This window comes from Corylus avellana, chromosome ca6 (assembly GCF_901000735.1).
Source record: "Corylus avellana chromosome ca6, CavTom2PMs-1.0".
NCBI lineage: Eukaryota > Viridiplantae > Streptophyta > Magnoliopsida > Fagales > Betulaceae > Corylus > Corylus avellana.
Genome location: NC_081546.1, coordinates 22,414,666 through 22,434,098, shown reverse-complemented (window position 1 = coordinate 22,434,098; position 19,433 = coordinate 22,414,666). Strand labels below are relative to the sequence as shown.

At 35.4% G+C, this 19,433-nt stretch overlaps 2 protein-coding genes and 1 long non-coding RNA gene across 3 annotated transcripts; 2 read left to right on the top strand and 1 right to left on the bottom strand.

Annotated features, from left to right (window-relative positions):
* The first annotated feature begins 8,060 nt into the window (after positions 1–8,060).
* Positions 8,061–8,325, top strand: LOC132185051 (uncharacterized). Its single transcript, XR_009440613.1, has 2 exons — positions 8,061–8,163; positions 8,256–8,325. It is a non-coding gene; the product is annotated as an uncharacterized LOC132185051 (long non-coding RNA).
* A 1,502-nt stretch (positions 8,326–9,827) lies between these two features.
* On the top strand, positions 9,828–12,079 carry LOC132185385 (uncharacterized). Its single transcript, XM_059599165.1, has 6 exons — positions 9,828–9,917; positions 10,040–10,273; positions 10,817–10,945; positions 11,030–11,091; positions 11,172–11,288; positions 11,791–12,079. The coding sequence occupies exons 1-6, from the start codon at positions 9,828–9,830 to the stop codon at positions 11,831–11,833; spliced, it is 675 nt and encodes a 224-aa protein (XP_059455148.1). The 3' UTR covers positions 11,834–12,079.
* A 5,067-nt stretch (positions 12,080–17,146) lies between these two features.
* LOC132185384 (protein FAR1-RELATED SEQUENCE 5-like) lies at positions 17,147–19,181 on the bottom strand. Its single transcript, XM_059599164.1, has 3 exons — positions 17,497–19,181; positions 17,345–17,411; positions 17,147–17,266 (listed from the first exon to the last, which is right to left on the bottom strand). The coding sequence occupies exons 1-3, from the start codon at positions 19,179–19,181 to the stop codon at positions 17,147–17,149; spliced, it is 1,872 nt and encodes a 623-aa protein (XP_059455147.1).
* Between the last annotated feature and the right edge of the window lie 252 nt (positions 19,182–19,433).

Here is a 19,433-nt window from a genome sequence, read left to right as displayed (position 1 = left end):
CCTGCTATATATATATACATGAACAACTTAATAAACAAAAAATTTCAACTACATATATATACATAATTCCAACTTAATAAACAAATAATTCCTACTATATATATATATACATGAACAACTTAATAAACAAAAAATTGCAACTACATATATATACATAATTCCAACTTAATAAACAAATAATTCCTACTATATATATAGACATGAACAACTTAATAAACAAATAATTCCAACTACATATATATACATAATTCCAACTTAATAAACAAATAATTCCTACTATATATATAGACATGAACAACTTAATAAACAAATAATTCCAACTACATAAGAAATACAACTTAAGTGATTCGCGAATACAGTATATACAAACACCCCAACAAAAAATCAAGTAAACACCATCATGATGGGTCGACTTCTCCGCGCTCACTGCAAATGATTAAACAACAATCAATCAGCAAACAAATACTCGAACAATCAATCAGGAATCATCAAGTCCTAAGCGATTAGCATACCAAGATCATACTCTACAATATTAAGGTTTAGTGACGTGTATAAACGGACGATAAACAACTTCAACATTATATATCTACACTGCCAACACACACCTCAGGGTATATACATAGTTTCAATGCTAATCCATTGAAAATGTAAAAATGATATGAATATCCAGTATTTCCACAACCACAACACATATTAATTTGTATTTCTAATTTTCAAGTATTATGAGATAAGTATATACTCTATTTATGAATATTCGATAAAATATCAAGACATTCACCAGCGGTACAATGTCTTGATAAGCGAGACTTTTGTCCACTCGGGGTCCGTTGTGGGTTTTCGTTTTGATTGCCGTCCTCAGCTTCTGACCTTACGTCATCTACACATATTACGGTCTTAATGTGTTATACACATGCATGTACCATACACATCTTGAAAAAATAGTGAGCATTTGCTTATATAATTTAACATGCACCATACTAATTTAATAAATCATCAAACATGAAAATCATCTAAAGAAATTAGTACACCATACTAATTTATTCCCTCTTAAGAAATTGAAAATCATCTCAAATTAAGCACATCTGCAAACAAAAAATGTCTTAACGAAAATCATAATTGTCTATAACACCTTGTCAGATAACAATTTCTTAATCAGAATTAACAATTTCTTAATCAAAATCAAAATCATTATAGTTTGTGGATCAAAAAATTTCTTAATCAAAATCATAATCAAAGATCAAACTAGAATTGTCAATAACAATTTGTACATTATATACAGAAAATTATATATAATTAATTCTGACTAATTATATAAACATATATTTCAATATATATATATAGGTATGAACCATTCGAGCTTCTGGGACAGTTACCTGGGATTAAAAGTGAACTTCTGCCAATGATTAAGCAACCCCTTATGCAACTGGTTACCCTAAAATAAAATTAAAAAAAATAATAATAAAAAAAAAAAAGACCAATTCAAAAACAGAAATGTTAATATTACCGTTTCAATTTTGGAGAGGGAGAGAGTGTCGGAGAGTTACCTGGGTTCGACGCCACCGGAGTCACAGAGGCCCCCGAGAGGGAGACATTGCCGGCTGAAGTAGAAGAGAGAAAAACGACTGAGGGAGAGAGGAGGGTGTACGATCTGCGCGCGGGAGGAGCTAGAAGCAGAAAGAGAGAATGCCGGAGAGTGAGGAACGCCGAAGGAGAACCAAACGGCCGGAGCAGGAAGAGAGAAAAATCGCTGTTTGGGAGGGGTAGTGTACTGGCACGCTGGAGGAAGAAGAAAAAGAAGGAACAGAGGGGGAAGAAAAAGATAGAAGCTGGAGGAGAAATTGGGGGAAAAAGAAATAATCCCCAATCGTGAAATCAAACCCATTTGGCACATTACTAATTAGAAATGTGCCACATTTGGCACGTTACTAATTAGTAACGTGCCATACGTGGCACGTTACCAATTTTCATATTTTGAATTTTAAAATAATATATATAGTGTCGGAAAAACTTTTTCCAACTGGATATATAAAATTGTCATATACTTATGGTAACCCATTACTCGCTGAAATGGGTTATCAATTTTTTAATGTTTTTCCTGATTTTATGTATTTTTCCCTAAATTTTTTATAGTGGTATTTTTTATCATTTTGGTTACCTTGCAAACTTTTCTTGTAGTTTGAGTAGATATTAATGCAGACTTTAATTCGAGAGATATTAAAAAATGAGTGTTAGTTTCAAGATGTGTTTTTTTTTTTTTTTTTCCAAATTTTTAAATCATTGACAACATATACATATATTGTATATGTTAACTATAATATCTAAGAATTCTTTATTTAAGATCAATTAATACACCAAATTGTCACAAAAAATGAAAATAAAACAACAACAACAACAACAACCAAGCAAAACTTACATATTCTTCTTATAAATATAATGCGAACCATAGCTAGAATTTGGGCGGTTGAAGAATTGAATTAAGAGTCTTTTAAAATCACTTGAGAATCACATGTTTTTTCAAATAAAATTTTCTCCTTATACATATGGATCTTACAAACTAATTGGTTATTTTAAAAATATATATATTTAAGATTAGGAAAACACTAGCAACTCCGTATATATATATTATTACAAAAAATCACAATGTTATTTTTTAATAACATTGAATAGCTTAACTATATATATCATTACAATATGATAACTATCACTACGTAGTACTGCAGTAACATAAATAATTTGTACTTGAGCAACAATTCGTAGCTACTTTAGTTTATATTATCATGAAATATAACAAAATTATTATGAAAACCAAATAAATCATTTTAGTAATATTAATGGAATTATTAATATTACTAAAATGATAGAATTATTAATGGAATTATTTATACTATTAACATTATATTATAGAATTATTAATATAATGTTAATAGTATAAATAATATTAATGGAATTGGTAACGTGTTAGTTTTACACGTTACCAATTCATAACGTGTTATAAATAACATGTTACAAATTGGTAACGTGCCAAGATGGCACGTTTTGTAACGTGCTAATATGGAACGTTACTAATTAGTAACATTCCATATTAGCACGTTACTAATTTGTAACGTGCCAATATGGCACATTACTAATTCGTAACGTTCCATATTAGCGCGTTATTAATTCATAACGTGTTTCATTTCACACGTTACTAAAATATTTAGTAACGTGTTACAAATTGACACGTTACTAATTTGTAACGTGCTAGAAAGTAATGCACAATAGACACGTTACTAATTGGTATGTTTTTTGTAGTGAGAGGAAATTGAAGGTAGATGGAACCATTGAAAAATTCAAAGTAAGGTTAGTAGCTAAAGGTTTTAAACAAAAAGAATATTTGGATTATTTTGATACTTATGCGCATGTTGCTAGGATTGCTACCCTTAGAACATTGATTGCATTAGCATCCATTTATAATTTTGAAATTCATCAAATGGATGTCAAAACTGCATTTTTAAATGGTGTGCTTGAAGAAGAGATTTATATCCATCAACGTGAGGGATTTGTTTTGCCTAATCAAAAACGAAAAGTTTGTAAATTGGTTAAATCCCTCTATGGTCTTAAACAAGATCCCAAATAGTGGGATGAAAAGTTTGATAAAGCTGTGATTGCAAATGGATTTAAAATCCATGATTCTGATTAGTGTGTATATAGTAAGTTTTATAAAAATCAATGAGTCATTATATGTTTATATGTTGATGACATGTTGATTTTTGGGATTGATTGTGAGAGCATTGAAAATACCAAGATATTCTTGTCTTCCAGTTTTGACATGAAAGACTTGGGTATTGCTGATGTAATTCTTGGTATTAGAATTATAAGAAATAAGAATGGACTAATTCTTAATCAGTCACATTATGTTGAAAAAGGTTATAAAAAGGTTTAATCAATTTGATTGTAAACCTGTGAGTACACCTTTTGAGCTAGCATGAAATTGTATCCTAATACTGGTAAAGCAGTAGATCAATTGGAATATGCTAGAGTTATTGGTTGTTTGATGTATGCAATGACATGCACTAGACCTGACATTGCATATGCAATGGGTAAAATGAGTAGATATACTAGTAACCCTAATCATATTCATTGGAGTGTTGTACACAGGATTCTTAAATATTTAAGAAGTACCATGGATTATGGTATATTGTACATTGGATGTCCCACGGTATTGGAATGATGTACAGATGCTAGTTAAATCACGGATAATGATAATCACAAATCAACCAGTGGGTGGATTTTCACCCTTGGTGGAAGAGCTATCACCTGGGACTCTAAGAAACAGACCCTTATTACAGACCCTACCATGGTGGCAGAGTTTGTGGCATTGGCTTCTTGTAGCAAAGAAGGGGAATGGTTGAGGAATTTATTAATGGAAATTCCTATATGGCCTAAACCTAGTCAGGCTACTCTGTCGTGAGCTTATAGTCATATCTATAATTGAAAATCAAGGCATATTAGTTTAAGGCATGGTTATGAAAGGCAATTACTCACTGATGGAGTAATTACCATTGATTTTGTGAGATCTGTTTAAAACTTGGCAGATCCATTGACTAAAGGACTTGCAAGGGATTTGGTGTGGAAAACATCAAAGGGGATGTGATTAATGTCATTAGATCACCAATAGTGGAAACTCAACTCAACATTTGAAATTTCAAGATCTTGAGTTCAATGAACTAAAGTACACTATATGTTGAAATATCCCAAGGTAGGGGTGCTTGGAACCTATAATGTTATAGTAGAGGTTGTATGTTATGCGCTTAATAGGCTTATAATATAGTTCTGTTGAAGTGTATTTGTCACAGGACACTTCTGATGAGCCTACCTATATGAGTGTTGGAGGTGGTGCCGCCTTCTATGAGACCAGGGTTTGTCTCTAAAACGCTCATGAAACCGGGATATAAACACAAGGCCAATCCATGTGTCGGCTTAAAAAGAAAATACCCAAAGAGAAGAGAAAGCAGAGGTATGTCTGGTTACTCAAATAGGATAGCTGGTTCAAAGTTTATTTACCATGTTATTTTGATTAGCTTTGACATACTATCACTAAGTGAAGGTTCGATTCCTCAAGACACCTTCATTTATGCATGAGTTTTCCTATTCCACTCGACTTGTTTTGATTTTGAAAATGGTGGGGGATTGTTGAAATATTTTCAATATATATATATATATTGGCGAGGCTTACCTGCGGTAGTTGAAAACTACCATACAGTGCGGTAGTTCAAAACGACCCCCTTTGGAGTCGTTTTGGACAGTAACAAATTAATTTTTTTAAAGAAAAAGAAAAGATTAATAAAAATATTTAAAAACTAATAAAATTAAAAAGAAAAAAGAAAAAGAAAAAGTACAAAAGTGGATGGCCCAAACACTGCTAAAATGCAGCAGGGTCGGACCACTCTTAAAGCTTTGGCTGCGGGTGGCTTCTGAGCCACTCATGGTCGGGTCTAGGGGTGGATGAACTACCCCGTGGCTGGGTGGTCCCGCACCTGTACAAAACAAAAATAAAATAAATAGTTGGTTTTCGGTATTTCCACCACCCCAAAAGCGCCCTGGGGTGGTTTCCCCACCCCTAGTTAATACTGAGGTGGGCTGCTTTCACCCCCTTGGCCATGTGGGATGGTTTCGACCATGTCCAAAATTGAGTTTAGCGGTGGTCAAAAAAGCACACCCAAAGTGCCTCGGCTCAGTTCTACTAATTGCTCGTCTGTGGTTTCGCCACCCTCTACGTGACAGGGTTCGGAATTGCAGGGCCTCTCGGGGTGGTCCCCATCCCCAAAACCCAAACCATCTTTTATTTTTATTTTTTGGCCTTTTTACATTAGTGGCTCTTAATTACCTCGTAAGTATCGGCCATCAGCGGTTCTTACCACCCTTTGGCCAAAACGGGTGGTCAAAACCCAAACCATCTTTTATTTTTATTTTTTTTTGGTATTTGTTGAGCTCAGGGTGGCTTGACCAATTCCTTAGCCAGCTGGGTGGTTCGTCCACCACCAGAGCCGAAGATACAGGCTCCGCCATCTCCTCTTTGTTAAAATTCTGGGGTGGTCCCGCTTAACTATTTGCCTTGTGGTGGTCGGTTCCACCCCTTTCAGTTTTTATTTTCATTTTCTTTTATTTTTTTAATTATTGATTTTTTAATAATTAAGGAATATTATATTATTTCTTTTTAAAAAATTAAATTTTTACTGTGGTTGGATGATCTTAGCCGCCCATTTGGAACTACCCCAGATTGCAGTAATTCCAAACTACCGCATGTAAGCCTTATATATATATATATATATTGTTTTGTGTTTTAAATGGAAAGTTTTAAAGAGTATTGAATAAAGATCCACACTAGAGTTCCCAAGAAGTAGCTCAATCGACTAAGACCACTTCTAATGAAGCTAAGGTCAGTAATTCGAATCTCCCTCCCCCCTCTTGTGTGGACATGTCAAAAAAAAAAAAAAAAAGATCCACATTAGAAAGAGAGAAGATTTTCTTGGCATTTATAAGGCCCAACAAACATAAGCTATTGAATGAGCTATCCTATGGTACATCCTAGTGCATGTTATAGTATGGTGCAAAGCACCGAATGCACACGCATGCACGTGTGGTGTGGGCTTTAGGGTGCTTTGATGGCGCACTTGGCACTTGGCATGAAGCATAGAAGCTCGGAGCGATCTGATCATGACCATTCATTTTTGGACGGTGAAGATCGTTCGATCTAGTGGTTTGATCTAAACCATAGGATGCTTCTTAAATAAATCCAGTGTTGATCTAACGATTGAGATTAAATCTTAATTATTTAATCTAACGGTCTGATTTAAGTGCCAATTGGATTATTTAATCTAACGGTTTGACTTAAGTGCCAGTCTGATTTAATAGCAATTTTATTTCGAAATTCGAAATTATCTGAGCATGGATAATTATCTCTGGTAAATCAATTCTCTTTTATATCATCATCTGAATTTTGAAATTTAAATATATCTTCGTTTTTCTGTAATTTTCCTTTATTTTTATAACAGTATACTCTCTGTGCTTGCATACTTTCATACTCTGTTCATTGGGTTCTTCATTTCCTCTATTCTTCATCACCTTCAGCACGTAAAGATTTGAATATTCTGCCTTACTCAACTGAGCATTGGACGTTTGTATTTATATAATATAGGGAAAAGTCCACATAATCCCCTTAAACTACCACGCAATTAACAATGTCTTCCCCAAATTTTCAATTGTGACAATGTCCCCCTCAAACTACCAAAAATTGTCAATGTTCCTCTCAATGACGAAACTACCCTTAATAAAATAAAAACAAAAATAAAAAAAAAAAAAAAAAAAACCAAAGGGTAGAAAATTAAAAAAAAAAAAAAAAAATCCTTTTTATAAGAAAAAAGTTAAAAATTTTTGATTTTTTTTTTTGTTATAAAAATTTCGTTTTTTATTTTGTTTTATAAATTTTTTTAAATAAAAATTTCCCATTTTTATAAAAATATATATATATATATTAAGAAATATTCTTATAAAAAAATTAAAAAATTTGGTTTAGAACCTAATTTAAAAAAAAAAAAAAAAAGAAATTGTTCTTTTGAAAAGAACAATTTCTTTTTTTTTTCATTTTTTTAATTTATAAGGGTATTTTTGTCTTATTAAGAAATATATAAGGGCATTTTGATCTTTTTGTTAGTCTTATGAGGGACATTGACAATATTTTGGTAGTTTAAGGGGACATTGTCACAATTGAAAGTTTTGGGGGGACATTATTAATTGGGTAGTAGTTTAAGAAGGTTACGTGGACTTTACCCTATAATATAATCTGTCGTACATTTGAGAACTACATTCGAAATATACATCTGAAGAAGATAATAATCTACAATTGAAGAGATGAGAGAACAACCATATCCATGATAATGAGACTTATCTAAGATAACAAGTTTACCTAAGTTTAAACTTTGAGTTGGTTATCAATCTTCTTGTGATTATCCTTTACTCAGCATACTCAAATCTTACATTTGATTAAAGACGGGCAAACAAAAGCCACGAGCTGACGAGCATCACCAGTAGCATACAGAGAGAGAACCAGAGAAAAGATATAGCGCCATCGTCATGGGAACCGTTATCGACTCCCATTTCTTAGGCCTAACTGCCATTGTCACTGTAAACTTTCTCTCTCTGTCTCTCTGCTTGAATGATTTTCATGTGTGAGTTTTTAGTCTTGTAAGATGAAAGAAGTTTGATGGGTATTGCAGGTGGGTTATCAGTTTTTGTTCTTTATAGTCACAGCCCTTCTCAAATTCGATAAAGTCACTGACTTTGCCGGTATCTTGTTCTTTCTCTCCTTTTCGTTAAATTTCTTTGCTTTCTCAGACTTGAATTGCGCCATTTTCGTTCGAAAGAGAAATGGGTTCTTGTTTGGTTGTTTAGAAATGGTAGGAAAACGCAAGTAAAAGAGAATTTGATTCCTTACTGAGCTCTTTGAACACGTCTACCAAGAAAAGAAAACAAGAAGAAATAATGGGGCAGTCGTCTATTATTCAGTTTTGCTGACCATATGTTACTTCCAGTTTTTTTTTTTTGTAAATTTTATTTTTCTTTCATTGAATTCACAGAAAACACAAATTTTGCGATAATTGCGATATTGACTCTGATTCTGAAAGGCACATGGAATTTTAGACAGGTAATATCTCCTGGTTTTAATTTGTAAGGCACATAAGGTAAATGTACTGCATTATGATTATAATGGAATTTGAATTTATGTTTTTCTTTTGGATAAATACGTTTTGTCTTTGTTCGGGTTTTCATAAATAAATAATTGGAATTTATATTTCTTTAAGTGCAATATATACCTTATGTGGCTCAGTGTGTTGTTGAACTTGAACAACACACTGAGCTATATAGTACATGAATTGATATATTATACAGTTCACTTAATTGATATACACCAGGGATATATATAGAAAAACAAATAAATTTTTTCCAATACAAATAAATTTATACAATATAGGGTGTTCTATATCGACTTAATCGTTTTTTTCTCCAAGACTTGTTGGTGAATATTCGACCAATATAGTTCGCTAACTCCACATCACTCACACTTAAATTAGTGAATAACTTGAAGGATATTGGAGTCAGCAATTCTAACGCAAAACAGTTTGCTTTGGATTGGGCCACTAGAGCTTCGCCCAAACCCAAATCAATATAAAATTGCTGTATATCACTTTGTATATATAATGATCAATCACAAACTTCATGTACTATATCAAAAAATTTTAGTCTTGAAATTTTTAGACCAATATTCACTGTATATCACTTTGCTGCTCTGTTTTTCAGATAGTCTTGACTTTGGTTGTATTCATATGGGGTCTTCGCCACGGATTGTTTCGGTTAATGAGGTATGATTAATGTAACATTGCATAAAGCAAACTTCTTCTAGTTTAATTCCTTTTCAGGCTATAGTCAGAACATCAAATGTACAACTTGGTTTCATTTTTTAGACTTGACTCCACAAAGCCTCAGGTTTTCAACCAGTTGGAGTCTCTTAGATGAAATTCTCTACCATTCACCTCTACCTTGGTCCATGTCCTTTGTTATTCATAGGCAGTCTTCAGAGATTTTTTTTGTTTACTTCCATATACTTGTGTTTTTGTGTTGTACCATTTGGCTTTTTTAAATTAGTTAATATCCTTACCTGAAAACTTCAACTTACTACCATTACTACTGCTGCTATTACATATTCTTATCCACTACTACTGCTGCTATTACATATATTACTGTATCATCTAGATATCAACTTTCGATTTTATTTTGATTTTCTGGTTGATATGATTAGGATCTTGCGTTGGGGGGAGGATAGATGTTTGGATGATTTGCATGGTAATTTGGGAAAGCTGGCAGTATTCTGGATGTTTAAGGTTTTTATAACTCTCTATTTTCTATTTTGAATTAACTATAGCTATGTATTTATGCTTTTAGTTTGTGGGGGCCGGCTGGATTCAAATTGTATTAAAACCTTTTTTTTTTTCCTTCACTGCAGGCTTTCTGGGTGTGGACAGTAAGTTTGCCTGTCACAGTGTTTAATTCAAGCTCAAGAAATCCATCTCTCCATGCTGTGGACATAATTGGCTGGATTATGTGCTCAGTGGGTTTTTTAGTTGAAGCAACAGCTGATCAGCAAAAATTAGTATTCAAAAACTCTCCAGAAAATAGAGGGAAATGGTGCAATGTTGGACTCTGGCAATACTCTCGTAATCCCAACTATTTTGGCGAGGTTAGTGCTTCTATTTCATTCAAATGCCACTACTTCTAGCACAGGTGCTACATGCAGCTGTTCTTGATGCTTCTTAGAAATCTGTGATGGTGCTACTACAACAGAGCCTAAGTTTTACCTTTATATCAATCTCATATGTAATTGATGATATCTCATATGAGGACTTCTTTCAACTGAATATATTGGACAATATGTTCATTTAGGCTGTTTGATTGTGGGTGGAAAAAAGCTATTTAGTAGACTCTCATACGATTGCCATACAACTATGATAATGTGGTAGTGAAAATCAATCTTTGGATCAACAAGCATTACTCATATCTTAGATATGAATCTCTAGTATTGTGGCACTAGAAGACTGATACTTCTTTAGAAAAATTGTTAGTTTACTAATACTAAATTTGTTAACTCCTTTGAGGAAGTGACTAAAACTATTTCTTTGGTTCTGGGGGTCTGGTTCCATATGCTTGCCTCATACATCTCACCTGCATTTACCTTGATTCCATTTCCATCAATTAATGGAAGTTTGATGAATGTTGAGCTCAGATTCTCCTCGGGTGGGGAATATTTGTGGCTTCCACACCAGTACTAGAAGGTGCCGAGTGGCTTGTAATCTTTGGGCCAATCTTCCTCACAATGTTGCTTCTTTTCATCCGTGGCGTAGCATTTGTTGAGGTTTGCGTCTTCTTGCTTCTGATTTTAATACAATATTCACCATTTTTTGAATGGGCTTATGATATACTGCACAAATGGAAACAGTTAGATGCAGATCAGAAGTTTTGGCTTGTACTTGAATATAGACTTTATAAAAGAAGAACTAGGTTATACTCATCTTCTCTTCTGTTTTTGTTTACTGTATTTTGGAGGAAAAAGTAGCTGAGATTAACATATTATGTTGCAGCCCGCTAATTCTACTGCCACCATCTGTATATGAGAATTTGCCCTTTTGGTTCAAAGCAACTTTTCTCTTTGAATTTCCTGCCTTCAGTTGTAGTCTTCCACAACAAGGGTTAAACTGGTGAGATATAAACTGTGTAAATACTTTAATCTTGATAAGAATCTCATGCTATAATTGCAATTTTCATTTAAGTTGGGCTCATGTCTAAAGTTATTTATGTGCATGATTCTTCATGGAATATCTAACAATGTTTCCAATGCGATTGTATTGGATGCAAATGACTCTGTAGTTTGTGGTGCTTTATTGTTGTAGTCTTTTCCATCTTATCTTACTCTAGCTCTCTTTGGAGGGTGTCTTTAACATAGTTTAGGAATTAGTTTTTTTCTGAAGATGTTTCTCTTGTACACATTCCTTGTATAAGCGTTGGAAATAGGTATTGAGTTGGAGGAAAAAAAATTGTATATCCAAAATCATGAGAACTGTATTGCAAGTTGCAACGGTGTAGTGTTTTATATGGTTTAAGCTTTTGATTGGCGGTGCAATGCTTTTTGTGTATTTGGAAAAATTAATTGTTGATGGTCCCGATTTGTGGTTTCTTTAATGCACTTACCATCTATGAAAGGTACGAGCAAGAGGGAGAGAAAGCAGTGGAGCAAATGGCGTAGAAAGCAGCAGAGCAAGCGGGGGAGAAAGCAGTGGCGGATTGGAGATGCATTAGTGCACAACGATTCTTTGACTTGCAAAGTTTCATTTCTTTGTACTCCTTTTATATGGTTCATTAGTGTTTGATCTTCTCAATGGAAACTATGATGAAATGGAATTCTGAATTGCTAATTTTAAAGTTGTCCTGTTATCCCCAATAAGGATCATTGTAAAGCATGTAGATATGCATGATTGGTTGATTGTGCAAGAATTTGAGTCATCCTTGTCTTCCCATTTCTTCTTCTTTTTTCTTCTTTTCTTTTGTAAGTGCAGTATAATTTACAAATAAGGTGTGGTCATTCTCTACAAACTCTGCAATTTGTTATATTGTTGGAGCTATGCATTTCCCGCATCACCATCTTTAAGTGACTTTATTGTTGTTGTCGTTTTTTCAAATACCAAAATTTTTCCTTCAAAACGTGACGGACAAATCCCTGTTGTGGTTATGTCATATTCTCAAGAAGAAACAACAGGCCATGGAAAATGTGATGCAAAAGATTGATTTTACATGTACGATATCTCATTTTAACTTGTATGAAAGAAAATGAGGCCTTCTAAAAATGATTTTTTGGGAAGAAAAAAAAAAACTCCTCTTGTTAAACCCTGTCTTCTGGCTCCCTTCATGTGAAGCTCTTCTCCTACTGTCATATGTCTCACAATCCATTGTGGGGACTTGTTACATGATTGTACATTTATCTTTTAGTTTTCACTACCCTTTCTGCAACTGTTATGATGCTTAGAATCTATTGGATACTTTCTGTACTCAAAATATCACCAGCAGCACGGACAACTTTCCCATTTACTCCTTTCATCACGAGGATCCTCTCCGGGGTTGTGGAGTGGATTGTTGCAATGCATCGTGATATATTTTGGCCTTTATTTTAGTTATCTATAATTTTCTTCCTTTGTTTGGTTTAATTTTATTTTCACTTATCTTGAAAAAAAAATAATAAATAAATAAACGTATGAGAAAAAAAATGAATACTACAAGTAATATCCCAAATAACAACTCACAAAAAAAAAATAAAAAAAAATCCCAAATAACAGTATTGAAAGTTGCTCATAAAAGTTGATAGTATTACTCTTAAAAAGTGTGGATGGTGTCATTCAAATCGTGTTACCAAAAATAAAGGTAAATACTGTCTTACATCATACACTCTCACTTGAAAAAAACTCATCCTCGAGTTTTTTTTTGGGACATGGCACACGCAGCTTCTCCGAAGAAAGGTATTTGGAGAAATCTACATAGATAGTACCAAGACACGATTTTTCCTTTTCGTCTACTTCCAGAAAAATTCCTCGAACGATTTCTTCATGGATGTCATCTTTAACTTCAGCGTTTTCTTCAAAAGAATCATCAATTTTTGTGGTAATCGTGATGAGTTGTACCTGCGGTGGAGGAGGTGGTGGCTGTTCTTCCATTGATGTAGTTGTTGGAACAAATAGTTGTTGCTGCACAAATTGTTTCTTTGATGACAACTCCAAATTAACAGCATCAACATCTTTTTCACCATAATTAATATTTTCTTCATAGACGAAGTGCCTATTTGGAGATTTATGAATATGATTACGGTCATGTACAGTGTGGCTTACGTCATCATCAAAGAATCTATCAACATAAGAATAATGAACGGGTTTCCTTTGGATCTCATAGTCATCTTGGGCATCCCTGTGATTCCAAAGGGCACGCATCTGTATGCGTTCAAACATCTCCCACAACTGGCGCATCTCCTGTTGCATTGTTTGCTAGATCTGCTGGAGCTATTGAAATTCGGCTCTCCAAGGAGCCTTTGATCGCTTGATGTATCGTTGGTAATCGGATCTCGAAACAACATCTCTCTCACGAACGACGTCGTTATAGAAGTTGTTGTTGTAGTATAAGTTAGCCATCGAATTCGGATAATGCCAACTCGGATATCCCATGAATTTGGCTCTTGAAAGAGCTCCTCCCCTACAAGAGGCATTGTTGGAGAAGTTTGTCACCATTGCGCTGATTGGCCATGATTAGGATAAAACCTACTCAGATACCAACTAACATAACGAAAGACTAAGGTAACTAACCAAAGAGCAGCGTCTTTGATTCTGCAAGAAGAAGCGTCTTCGTCTTCTACCAAAAAAATAAAAACAAGCCCGCATGCTAAAAGAAAAATAAAACTCCACAGAGTATTTGAGAGAGAATTCTCTAATTTGATAATAATTTAATAAATCGAGTTTTACATTACAAGCTAGCCTATTTATAGAAGAGAAATACATATAGAGAAACTAAACCTAATCCTAGTAGTAATAGTAAACATAATCCTAGTAGCAATAGTAAACCTAATCCTAATAAGAAAATGAAAGTAATTAAAGCAAATCTAATCCTACTAAGGAAAAGAAATAAAGTACTAATAAAATAAAATCCTAATATAAAATTGACAATCAGCGGGAATCGTGACAATCTTTTCTTTTATACTTTTTTTGTCTGAAAATGGATAAAATTCTGATTAAGTGACATTGCTCTAATATTATTTTTAATATATATTTTTTTATTTTCGTTTTTATCAAAAATAAAAGTAAATATCGTCTTACATCAGATTATCTGGACTTAATGTTTACAACATTCTTTTATTCATGACTGATAAAATCACAAGGCCTATTCTCTTCTCTTTTTCGAAAAGTAATTAAAATATCATTAAAAGCATAAGGCGCCTCATATCCAAGGCCTATTCTCTTTTCAATAAAGGTTAAAGGACTTATGTACTTTTGGTATCCATGGGGATGGTGAAAATGAGATAAAAGCTTGCTGGTTAGGCTTCAAAATGATCAAGGCTATTTTTGGTGTTAGTTGGTAGAATCATATGATTCAATACATTATATAACGAGAGCTCCTTACATCCGGATGGGCCGCAAATGCCTTCTTTTACAGCACCAAATTAGAAGCTGCCAGTTAGATAAGTACACAAAATGTAATGGACTTGGAAACACCAGATCCTTAAACAAATTTCCTTAAACAAATTTCATCATATTACTCTTTCTCTTTCTCTTTCTCTCTCTTGCCCGTTCAAAGCCCCAAGGCCCCCAACTCAATTGTTTACAAAAAAAAAAAAAAAGCCCCAACTCAACGGAACACCAACAAGAGTAAGCCAAAAACCAACAAGACTCAGCAACCCACGAACACCAACAAGAGTAGCCAAAAACCAGAAAATCAAAAACCAACATTTAGCCAAAAGCAGAGCAACCCACGAACACCAACATTTGAACTCCATTCAGAGCAACCCACGAACACAAACCCACTGCCAAAATTCCGGTTTTTCTCTGGTGGCCAACAAAAACCCAACATCGCCGGCCACTGCCCAGCCACGCCGGAATCCATGGTCAGGCCGTGACCCAGTGTGGCCGTGACCCAGGCCTTGACCCAGCGTTGGTCACGGCCAGACCCGCGTGCCTGAGCCACCAACATCATCTATCTCTCTCTTGGGCGGATTCTGGCGGTGGCTCCATGGATTCCGACAGTTGCGTTTGGCTGGAGGGGTGGGGTGGTTTACGTTTGGCTTGAGCGGTGCGGGGTTGAGAGAGATCGGCCGGATGGTTGGCATTCGGCCTTCGTGGTGGGCGGCGAAAATTGGTGGTGGTCGGAGGCGCTGCTTGGTAGTGGCCAGTTATGGTGGTGGGGTGGGACGTGGCAGGGGAATTTGGGAGAGGGGGCGGCAGCATGTGGGAGAGTGGGGAAAACGAAGAGAATTTTCTATTAAATAGGTTAGTTAATCAGGTGTTTTCATTTCTATTGAATTTTATGCTCTTGCCTGATGTGTCAAGTTTTGATTTGTTGCTGTAAAAGTGGTATTTTGCAGCGCATCCAGACCTAAGGTTTTCTATTATATAATAGTGTTAAAAGGTTGAGAGCGTCTTGGGTACTCAGGTTGCACAAAAGGTTGATTTTGTGCCAGCCACTAAATGACTGACACGTCTGCCTGGAGCAAGTTAGAAAATGTTTTTGGATGCACTAGATTATCCCTTCTAATGGTAAAACCAATAGACCGTAAGTTTTCTTTCTCGTTCTTTCTCGCTTCGTTTTCTCAGTTTTCTTCGTCTACCGCCGCCCAGCTCGCCGTCGTCCAGTTCGCCGTCGTCCAGTCCACCGCCGTCCAGCTCACCCGCACCGCCCAGGAAAAGTTGAATAGAGAAATCGAGCCTCGCCGCCGTCCAACCCAGTTCACTGCCGCCGCCCAATTCCCTGCCGCTGCCCAGCTCGCCGCGACCCAGCCCACCGAGCCCACTGCCCAGATCGCTGTCGCCTGCACCAATATCGCCACACCAGCACCGCCCATCGAACCCCGCCGCTCAGCCCACTCGCACCGCTCAGGAGTCCACTGCCCAGCTCGCCGCCGCCCAGCTCCCTGCCGCTGCCCTGCCCAGCTCGCCGCCGCCCAGCTCACCACCGCCTAGCCCACTGCCCAGATCGCCGTCTTCTGCACCAATATCGACACACCAGCACCGCCCAGCGAACCCTGCCTCTCAGCCCACTCGCACCGCTCAGGAGTCGATGGAAGTTCTTAGTTTTTTTGGATTTTTTTTTTTTTTTTTTTAATTTTTTTAAACTAACAAGGGATTCTAAAATAGGGCCTTAAAAAATCCTTTGTATTTAAGGGTTTCTGCAACCAGATGCTTGATGAAATTGAAAATTCTAAGTTTCACCTGCATTTTTTTTTTGGTCCAGAGCATTTGCAATTTTTTTGGTCCAGAGCACTCTAGTATTTTCTTGTTGGTTGTAGAATAAATCTGCCATTTTGCTTTCATTGTTGTAAGTTGGAACAAAAAATATTGTTGAATGAAGTTCTAATTAAGGGTTTCTGCAACTAGATTCACCTGCATTTTCAATGAAGTTCTAATCTGCCCTTAAAATATCCTTTGTATTTAAGGGTGTCTGCAACTAGATTTACCTGCATTTTTATTTCTTCCAGAGCACTTGCAATTTAATAGTTGCAGAAGCACTCTGGTATTTTCTTGCTGCTTGTGGAATAAATCTGCCATTTACTTTCATTGTTGTAAGTTGGAACAAATATTGAGCAAATATTGTTGATCTCAGTCTTGAAAAATATTTAGCAAATACTGTTGGTTAGCTTAAACATTGTTGGTTATACAAAAAATAAACCAGTAAGTGGTCACCATAACAGCATACAGCTTAGTGAGCTTGCATACATTCGACATTGTTAGCCATATACAGCATACAGCTTCCATACATTTTTTTATGGTCACCATAACCTCACAAAAAAGACCACTCCACACAAACCACAACTTCAAGGAATTTCATAGGGGTTGTTGTCTGCACCAATATCAATTGTGGTAGATGGAAATACAGGATCTTGAGACATGGCAAATGTAGTTGCAAAGGGATACTCCATAGTTGGCAAAGAGCACTGTATTAAAAAATAATGAAATTTAGATAATGGACAAAATATGACTTTGATAGAGGATATGTTATAATAAGAAATTACCTTTACTAGACTTTGTTGATCCATCAACTCCAAATTAGTTGACTGCATATTGTCTTTCACAACATCCCTATAGAAAATAAGATTTTAATGCAAAATAAAACACAATGCATTTTAATGTAAATTATTGTAAATCACAAAATTTATAAGAATACCTAGCTTGCTTTTGTGAAGGACAATTGGTTCTCACATGCCCGGTTTTCTTGCAAATGGAACATGCCCTTTTCTTGATTTCTTGATTTTCTTTTGGATTTTTTTGTCTCAAAGATTTAGGTTTTCCTCTACAACGAACATTTAAAGGATCTTGCAAGGTGAATCCAAGGTTTGATAGTACTTGGTTGTTCAACACGGGACCATCGGCGCTTCCTACATCACAATCATCATCCATTGCCAAAAGCTTGTGATGAAGCTTTTCTAAACCAATGCCAAGATGTTCATATTTTCGTTTTGATTGGCACCCCGCTTCTATAACTTCATAAAATTGCAACATTAAGCTATTTCTCATCAAAGTGAAAGAATTTGGCTTCTCTACTTGATTATCATCACTTGATATGCCATGTATAATGCGACTCTTGGCATTGATCGTCCATCTCTCTAAAACATAATGTTGAGGAATAGTGTCCACCAAAGATTTCTTCAAAAAAATTTGAAGAATGTGCCTACATAGAATTCCAACAAATTCAAACTTATGGCATGTACAAGTAGCTTTCTTTTCAAGAACTTCAAATGCAACTTCATAAAATGGAGTTTCTTTCCCATGAAGGGTCACCCTATATATCTTCGTCCCTCCTTCTTCCCGATATTTAGATGACTTGTAATTTTGAGTGTTAAATAGCTCTTCTTGAAACATCAAAAAAGACTCTCTTGTATAAACCTTTGCAGCCTCTGCTTCCATCTTGTAACATGTTTTTAAAATCGATCTAGAATTTAATGTCTTCACATCTCTTTCTTTCTCTTTAAAATAACGTGCATCCAAGGCTTTTTCATATTGATATACAAAGTCACACACCATTGTGCTTGAACGAACATAATCTTTAAAAAACTTATTCATGCTCTCACTTCTTTGAGTAGTAGACATGCCAGCACAAAATGTGGTTCGCAAGTAAGCCGGTATCCACTTTTCACGTCGCCTATAAATATTTTTCAACCAATCATTCTCTCCCAATTGATACTTGCTTACAATTTCATTCCATTCAGCCTCAAACTCTTCAATCGTGATTGTATTATGAATAAAATGTCGAAAATCTCCTTGGAAAGATGGATATTTATTATATATATGAGCCAAATGTTCTGGAACTTTTTGTAAAATATGCCACAAGCACAATCTATGAGTAGTATTTGGTAGTACCTCTGCAATTGCCTTACCCATAGCCTTGTCATCATCTGTGATAATTGTAGAAGGAGCACGTCCAAGCATTGCTTCAAGCCATGTTTTCAACAACCATGTATATGATTCAACGGTTTCATTTATGAGCAAAGCACATCCAAACATCATTGATTGGTGATGGTGGTTAACTCCAGTAAAAGGAACAAAAGGCATCTTATAACAATTTGTCAAATAGGTAGCATCAAAAGTAACAACATCTCCAAAATATTGGTATGCAACTCGTGATCTAGCATCTGCCCAAAAACAATTGCCCATTCTTCCATTTTCATCCACTTGGATTGCATAAACAAAACCCGGATTTTTGCTTTGTTTCTCAAGAAAATAATTGTACATTTTTTGTGCATCTCCCTCTCCAAACATAAGACTTCTTCTATTCCCCAAATAATTTTGAACATCTTTAGCAATACAACCAACATTATGGTCACCACCGGATTCTTTGCTCAACACTGACATTATCTTCCTTGGAGGTACACCGGCCTCATTTAGTGTATCTATAAGACTCTTTTGGGCATGTGTTACCACTCTATGTCCACGAAGTAAACTTGTGCTTCTAGGAGAAAGGAGCATATGATTATGTTCAATTACGAACTTACATACAATCCATCCTAATCCCACTTTCTTCAAACCCATCATTGCTTTGCATCCTATTCTTGTTTCTGGCTTCGAATTTGTAGAGATTGTGTTTTGAGAATTTTTATAACGAAA